Below are 8,785 nucleotides of genomic sequence, written 5' to 3' on the forward strand. Positions count from 1 at the left end.
AACCCGCGAAAACCGGCCAAGCCCCTAAAAAGGCCTTAAATTAAAAAAAATCAAAGGGAAGACCTCTAAAAATTCTCCCTAAAAAAATAAATAACTAAAAAAATAATCTTTTATTTAAAAAAAAAAAATAACGATCCGTCTAGCATCCAAAACAGCCGGAAATTGTCAACGGAAGTCACCGTGTTGACAACTAGTCGCCATCTTGTCGATATTCCATTGTTTTTTCCGTGAGTAGGCCTTTCACTTCGTCTTCGTTACGACGTGGTGTAGTTCATTCATCGATCCAACTTGTATCATGGGGAAGTGCATTTTTCAAGATGCTTGGGTTGAAAGTAAGGAGTTTGGGAGCTGGGTTCGTCAAGATCCAAAAGATCGGCACATGTTTTACTGCCATCTGTGCAAGCAGAGTTCCCAGCTTGAAAAATGGACGTCAAAGCGCTGGAGTCACACTGGAAAAACAGAAGAGACGCTGATTTGGCGAAGACTCTCATCTTCCGTTGGTATGAATTTGTTTCTAAAATATCAAGATAGTGAAGCATCAACTTTAGGCAGTGGTACTGGCAGTGCATGCGCACCGACAGTTGTTCAGCCATCGACTTCAACCAGCCAGAAGTCAGGCTTTATGAACATAGTTCAATACACGAAGACGGACTCGTTAAAGGCAGAGATCGTGTGGACTTTAAAAGTGATCTGCAGCCATTACAGTTACAAATCTTGCGAAAATAATTTAAAAGTGTTTGCAGTCATGTTCCCAGACAGTGACATTGCTAAAAACTACCACTGTGGGGAAAGGAAGACTTCGTACCTGGCTACATTTGGCATTGCTGCCCACGTTTCATCTCTACTGCCTCAAAGCCAAAAAAGCCAGAATAGAGACTGACATATCAACACTTATTGAGAATGCTGACAGGCTGTGTGAGGAGGCAGAAGAAAAGAGGAATCTGAGGTTTATCACCAAGGCCAATGCACTCAGAGGCAGAGCAAAGGACAAGAGAGCCACTTTGGCACCTCTGCAGCAACAAATAGAGGAGGCAATGGGTAGGCTCAAGGAGCTAGAGTAGGGGTGCTGAGACAGTCATCAGTAGAAGACATTTGTGTATATAGTTATAATTGTAGTTAGAATCTGTTTTTCTGTAGACTGTTATGTGAAGACATTGACAATGGTCATATCAATGAGAACTACCACAAGGGTTGACAGGTGGTCACTGTCACAGGTACTGAGGTACTGGAACATTTGATGAACCAAGGACGGTTGATGGCACCATTGGGTGAGTCTTTTTTCCTTACTATTGATTTCCCACGATGGCCCTAAATTTTTCGTGTTGGCCCTAATTTTTTTCCGTGTCAGCCCTAAATTTTTCGTGTCAGCCCCTAAGAATGACCCTAAAAAGCCCTTAAATTTTCTTGGTCACACTGAGTATGAACCCTGTAATGATGTGCTTCTTACGGTGCCACTCTTCGGTTTTCCTGGCTGTGTGCTTTGGGTCATTGTCATGTTGAAAGACCCAGCCACAACCCATCTTCAATGCTCTGACTGAGGGAAAGAAGTTGTTCCCCAAAATCTCACAATACATGGCTGCGGTCATCCTCTTCTTAATACAGTGCACTCGTCCTATCCCATGTGCAGAAAATTACCCCCAAAGCAAGATGCTACCACCCCAATGCTTCACAGTAGGGATGGTGTTCCTCGGCTGGAACTCATCATTCGTCTTCCTCCAAACAAGGTTAGCGGAATTATGACCAAAAAGTTCCATATTGTTCTCATCTGACCACAAAACTTTCTCCCATGACTCCTCTGTATCATCCAAATGGTCTTTGGCAAACTTAAGAGGTCTTGACATCTGCTGGTTTAAGCAGGGGAACCTTCCGTGCCATGCATGATTTCGAACCATAACGTCTTAGTGTATTACCAACAGTCACCTTGGAAAGGGTGGTCCCAGCTCTTTTCAGGTCATTGACCAACTCCTGTCGTGTATTCCTGGGCTGATTCGTCACCTATCTATGGATCATTGAGACCCCACGAGGTGATATCTTGCATGGGGATCCACTCCGATTGAGATTGACGGTCATGTTTAGCTTCTTCCATTTTCCAATGATTGCTCCAACAGTGGATCTTTTTTCACCAAGCTGCTTGGCAATTTCTCCGAAGCCCTTTCCAGCCGTATGGAGTTGTACAATTTTATCTCTGGTGTCTTTGGACAGCTCTTTGGTCTTGGCCATGTTACAAGTTTGAGTCTTAATGATTGTATGGGGTGGACAGGTGTCTTTATGCAGCTAACAACCTCACACAGGTGCATCTGATTCAGGATAATACATGAAGTGGAGGTGGACCTTTAAAGACAGACAAACAGGTCTTTGAGGGTCAGAATTCTAGCTGATTGACAGGTGTTCAAATACTTATTTGCAGCTGTATCACACAAATAAATAGTATAAAAAATTAATACATTGTGATTTCTGGATTTTTCTTTTTAGATTATCTCTCCCACAGTGGATATGCACCTACGATGAAAATTTCAGACCACTCCATGATTTCTAAGTGGGAGAACTTGCAATATAGCAGACTGTTCAAATACTTATTTTCTTCACTGTTTTAATGTGTACAGAATGTAGCAGTTTTTCTAATCAAACGTCCCTGTACCAAGTGTACACAACTGCACATCTCCGGGAAAGTAAGCATCAATAAAATATCGCCGACCACAACTCGTTAGGACAAACTCTAATCTATAACAGGTAATTTGGATGGAGGGAGGTTGGGAGGATACTCTTTCAATCACTCTCAATCACTTGACCTGAGCAAATTATTACAAAATACAGGGAACACAAGCAAATCCTTGCTGACTTGCGATGACCAGTGATCCCCGGACTTCCCTCTCCCCAGAAACTTCATCCTGGCCTTGTGGAGAGATCCGGAGGTGTTCCCAGGGCATCTGAGATAGATCATTTCTCTATTGTGTCGTGGATCATCCCTGGGTCTCCTCCCGGTGGGATGCATCTGGAACACCTCACCATTCCAAAGGTGATTATGCTTCACACACTCCCCCATTACATCACTGCTGGAGGAATGAACTGGGACCATGGTTCTGTGTGGAAAATGACCTGGTTACAAGGAAGGATTGAATGGTTTAAAATTCTCCTCCAGGGAACACAACTTTTCATCAAGGGCCGTCATTTAGGTAGATTCAACATGTGCATACCATTTTTTTAATAGAGAAAAGAGTAGAGAACATTCCATCCACTCTGGAGTGCAGTAAAATGTTTTTTTTCTCTCCCCTCACCAAAATGGTGTGGTATGGTTGAACGGGGCCATTGAAAACCTTCAACGTGATACATGAAAGTGATTAGAGAACTTGCATTCATTCAGAGTGGGCACTTGCACTCCTTGAGGTCATTGAGTACAAAGTATTTATCTGAGCATTTATACCCCAGTGTCCCTTTTCTTGCGGGTTGTGGTTTTGGCCAGTTTTCTCCATTTGGTTTCTTGCCCTCCACCATGTTGAAAACAACTTTTTAAAGTCCATCAAATTTGAGTATTAAAGATACTTAACATTTATTTGCAATTATACCAATTGTATGTATTGTATTATAAGCCGCAGGTCTACATTTCAATCACATGTTGCATTCAAATCTATTGTGGTCTTGCATGAAGTAAAAATTGTAAAAATGTCACCTTGTGTAAGTACAAAGTTGTCACCACCAACGTACTTGGCCCCAGTAGTGTAAAGATGTTTACGTGTGATTGTTGTTAATCAACATTTTCCCCCCACAATATTAAATGCATCAATCCGGGGGTCAGATGCAAAGAAAAATTATGTCTGAAAGAAAAGCCTCAAATAGTGGTTCTCAAAGTGTGTTATGGGGTGGGCTCCATTAAACATAATTCATGGGCCACATCTCAATTATGATTTCCATTAGAGGGCTCTTAGAAATATGAAAATCATATAAATGTATAGTAACTTCCACATCTTAATTCATAAACAAAATTGCTCCCAAAACTGATAGTGATAGATGATTCTATTTGAAATCAGAAGTCATGGAAAACTGTGGCACACAAATATTAAGTGTACAATAATTCTTCATTCTACATTAAGTTGGTATTTGTTGTTAAAAAAAAATCTTGTAGTTAAAAGTTACAAAAAATGCACAAAATGAACAAATCGATAATTAATTTATTATCTTTTTTTGATTCATCGATACTCCATTCAGGTTTGGTGATACAAAAATTAACCTATGGAATTTTGGACTTAACTTGAAATAATTGATGAATAAAATAGACCACCTTTGCTATAACAGCTTCCACATGCTGAGATTTCTCCGTATCGATAAAAGTAATATATAATAATTAATTTATTGTTAAGTATCTCCATAGCAGATCAAGGGACACATTTGAAAATTTTCATGAAAAGTCTGTCCCCACGTTTTCAAGGTTAATAATTTGGAACTGGGGGAACTAAGAATCCAAGCAATTGTGTAATTATAACCCAAGTCACAGGTGTCAAACTCAAGGCCTGGTGGCCAGATCCGGCCCGCCACATGATTTTCATGTGACCTGCAAAGCCAAATCATGTGTATCAACTTCCATGATTGTTATTAAAATCTGAACAAAAATTTCAAATTGTTATAAATGATAACATTTAGATATTGCAAGCATTTTTGTGTTACCAGACATCAACAATAGTTGAAAAACCCATTACCCTTGATTTCTGATTACAAAACTAGTTCAAAAAGGTCATGTGTCAATATTATGAGGCGGTTAAAGATCTTTATCGTTTCACAGTAATAACGGCCCTCTGAGGGAAACCATAACTACAATGCAGCCCTCGACAAAAATGAGTTTGACACTCCTGACCAAAGTGATGAACACATTTTGTAGATGAAATCATTTTCTTCGGGTGTAACTTGAGCTGACCCAGAGTGACCTCTCTCTGAAGACAAAGGGAAGAGCAAGATGAGGAACCATGAGGTATGTTCGAGGCACAAAGGAGGAGTATTAGATGACAGTGTTGTCATTTCCTCATTCCCTTTCATAAACTCTGGTGCAGATAACATTGCCTGCTGTCATTGTCTGGGGAAAAAAAAAAAAAGAAAATCCGTTAAGCCTTTTACTGAATAATCACGATTTATCTATGTATTTGGAAATAAATCTTCACTCAAATGATTTACCAGTATTAGCTCTCCATCATTAGTCAGCTGTCGAGTCCAGGCTGTCTTGGGTCCCTCCCCTTTCTGTAAAGTCTGTTCGCAACTGATCTTGCTCTGTGATGCCCATGCTGGAAAACTCTTCACAAAAGACAGAAACAACAAAAAAGCATTTCAGGTTTATTCAGCACAAAACCCTTACATTAATTACAGTTTCCCCCAATGGCCTGTCAGTGGTCATGGGTCCTTTACCACCAAGTATCAAAACTAAGACCAGAGCCTTGCAGTATCACGTGTCCACCACAATGATTTCCACATTTTTTTCTTGTCTGTCCAACTCTTAGTCTTTTGCACTCAGGTAAGAATACATGTTCTAATACTCAACGTTGAATACCATGCAGGGGCGTCCATCGACGGTGGTCTCATTGAAAGACTGACCCACAGTGAAGGAGACAAAGGTTGTGCGGATGTTAGTGGATGTTTTGATGGACAGACTTTCCCCCTGCTGGGTGATTTCCACTGCAGGACTGGACGCTGCCGCTACAGCAATTTTCCTCACAAACACATTCACACCTGAGCACGAAGGAACAAAGAAGCTAGGTCAAATAGACAGCTGTGTTTTGCATCACTCCAAATAGTTACTGCCAAGTTCCACCCTTTTTGCAGCTTGTGGTTTGGGGTAATACAATTGACCATCAACGTGGCTTAGGACGGTGACCCATTGCCATTTTTTTTTTAGTCTTGCTGCTCCATCAGATAATAAAATACAGTGGTGCCTTGAGGTACAAGTGACCCTACTTATTAGGTATGCTTTGACTTTGGAACAATAATTCAAAGTGAACTCAACTCAGTTAACTTCCCAACAAGGTTTTATTAGGTATGCTTTGACTTTGGAACAATAATTCAAAGTGAACTCAACTCAGTTAACTTCCCAACAAGGTTGGAACACCTTAGCAGATTTGTAAAAAAAAAAAAAAAAATTAAAAAAAGAGGCAACCTTGTGTCAGTACTTATTCAGCTGTACTCATGTGAGTTTTCTTTTCTTTTTTTATTTAAAAACAAAAAAAGTTTAATCAAAAACATTGTGACTGAAACCATTTTTGACAGTCACGACTTGTGTCACGGAAGTATAAATCTCAAGAGAAAAAAACGAGCATCAAAATAAAATGCAGCATGACAACAAAATTCCTCATGCTATTAAATTTTGGTTTAATTTAGGGCAGTAACGCATAAATAATTCTGCAGCTGACCATTGTTGCTGGTCATCTATGCAGCAATTTTAGGATGCGACATCATAAGCATGACATAATAATGTAGGATGTCACATTTATGAGCTGCAGCTTTAACTGGAATGTAAAACACGAGAGAATTGCCTTTTGGGACCATTTTATGATTTACTTTTATGAGCTAGACACATCCAAGTCACATATACTTGTACAGTTTACAAATTCTAATGATATCCAGTCATTCACACTGGATGAGTGCTAGTGGTCCTCCAACTAGGTTGAATTTAAAAATAATTTTTACAACCGATTAAAACTGAAATATTTATTTGTGATGCACCGTATGTTTTGTTGCAACATGCATGCGCGGATATTTGTACTAGTTGTTGAAAAAGGAAATGGACAACATTCTTTAAGGTAAGCACAGCACGCACATACCACATTCGATTCAGGTCGGGGAGGCCCCGGGTCGCGCAGGGAAGCCTGTCTCATAGCTGCTGGATGGCTGCAGGGGCCCTCGTCTAGGCTCAGTTCCGTTTACACTGACTCTAATTACATCTGCATGAGGAGGACCCTGCTTCAGATGAATCTAACATTCCTCCACAGGTTGTTTGTCTTTTGATTTTTAATGGATGCCACTAGTTGGCCCCTTCCTGACCTCTCTAATGCAGTTCTAGCTAACAAGCAGTCTTGGCCTTTAATTTGATACGAAGAGCATTTGCAGCGACATAAGTGATTGTTCGCATTTGAAGTGAGATATTGTGAACAGTTTTGTTGGTTCTTCCGATGTGGCGTGATTGCAGACATGCAATCACACGTTATGTCATACAGTTGTCACCGACGTAACAGAAGAGAATCTGACATAAATGGATGGGTAGTTTTATCGACAGTCAAAAGAAATTAATACAAGTATTTTCCATTTACTACAACAATCTCCACTTGGAAAGATTTCAGTGAGAGTATACTGAATTTAAGGGTCTTTAAAAGGGTCTTTACTCACCCAGCGCTTTCAACAGCTCTTCAAAATTTGCAGACGACTTCATTTTCCATTTTCCAGAGAAGTCCGGGATTTTATTCTCCATCTTGACAATCGATCTGTGTGGATGGTTTCTTTCTGCACAACGTATGCGTGCGTGTGTCGCTGTGAACCAGGTCTGCAAAGTCCACTCCTCTCGCTTGCATCTGGGTCTTTTCTATTGGCCAATAGCTTGCCTGGATGTGAAGAAGTTGCAGCCAATAAGAAGAGCAAGGAGCGCTCTTGCTGATGCACCCTCCATCAGCAAGGTGAGACGTTTGGATTCCAGATGGAAAAAATAGGATCTGCCACACTGGTAGCTGTTTTGAATATCATATCAAAGAACCGTAACTTTGTGCCATCTCAACCTAAAAACTGAAATATGACATAGGCTGACCTAAAATTCCCATGAACACACATTGTTTTGTTGTTCTAACTTTGTGTAACGTTGACGCCAGAATGTGTTTCACTGCTTGGTAGCAACCAACAGAAGGTGAAAGATATCCATCCATCTATTTTCTGAGCTGCTTATCCTCACGAGGGTCGCGGGAGTGCTGGATCCTATCTGAGCTCTCATCGGGCAGGAGGCGAGGTACACCCTGAACTGGTTGCCAGCCAACTCCAGGGCACATGGAGACAGCCAACAGTTGCACTCACTATCACACTTGGAGGCAATTTAGAGTCTCACATTAATGCATGTTTTGGGGGATGTGGGAGGAAACTGGGGGTGCCGAGAGAAAACCAACAAAGGCAGGGGAAGAACATGCAAACTCCACACAGGTGGGGCTGGGATTTGAACCCCAGCCCTCAGAACTGTAAAGTCAACGCTCTACAGATGTTCCACCATGTCACCAAATTACAATTGATTTCCTCAAATGAACAGAGGAATTTTGGTTGAATACCCTCCCAGGCTTCCAACATCTGAAATGTGAAATCTGATAACCGCCTTTAGTGTACAGGTAATGGGCTGGTGAACTTTCAACAAACAACTAGCAAGGACTTCCACCTGGAGGCGTCCAACACCTATTAATCCCACTGGTCCCATTTGGACATTTGTTTGTTTTTGTGTGCGGATAAATCTGACTTTTGGGCTGCATACCAGTTGTTGTTTTTTTGTGTGTGTATAATTTATTTGTCAAAATAATTTGGAGATTACCTCCTCACTGGGCTCAAAATGACTACTCTATAGATTACCAAAATAAATATCAAATCGGGTTTAAATCAGAATAGATGCCCAGAATCCTGGAAAACAACCTAACAGAGACCTGTATTCACAGGTATTTTCATCCATTATTTTTTTTATAAGTAATGCTTTTGACATTTTTGAATACTCTTATTTCTCCAAGGCACTATCTCTCCAAGATTTGGCACCTGCTGTTTGTGTATTCGGACCAGGAGAGGGGGAGCGAGA

At 40.7% G+C, this 8,785-nt stretch overlaps 1 protein-coding gene and 1 pseudogene across 1 annotated transcript; one reads left to right on the top strand and one right to left on the bottom strand.

The window, feature by feature from the left end:
- LOC133493373 (CASP8 and FADD-like apoptosis regulator) overlaps positions 1-8,785 on the top strand; it is a 37,344-nt pseudogene that overhangs the window by 18,097 nt on the left and 10,462 nt on the right.
- On the bottom strand, positions 4,149-7,815 carry LOC133493396 (cellular retinoic acid-binding protein 2-like). The gene is made up of 4 exons (XM_061806713.1): positions 7,360-7,815; positions 5,531-5,709; positions 5,161-5,277; positions 4,149-5,062 (listed from the first exon to the last, which is right to left on the bottom strand). The coding sequence occupies exons 1-4, from the start codon at positions 7,439-7,441 to the stop codon at positions 5,012-5,014; spliced, it is 429 nt and encodes a 142-aa protein (XP_061662697.1). The 5' UTR covers positions 7,442-7,815; the 3' UTR covers positions 4,149-5,011.

The sequence above is a fragment of the Syngnathoides biaculeatus genome, chromosome 20, assembly GCF_019802595.1.
Source record: "Syngnathoides biaculeatus isolate LvHL_M chromosome 20, ASM1980259v1, whole genome shotgun sequence".
NCBI lineage: Eukaryota > Metazoa > Chordata > Actinopteri > Syngnathiformes > Syngnathidae > Syngnathoides > Syngnathoides biaculeatus.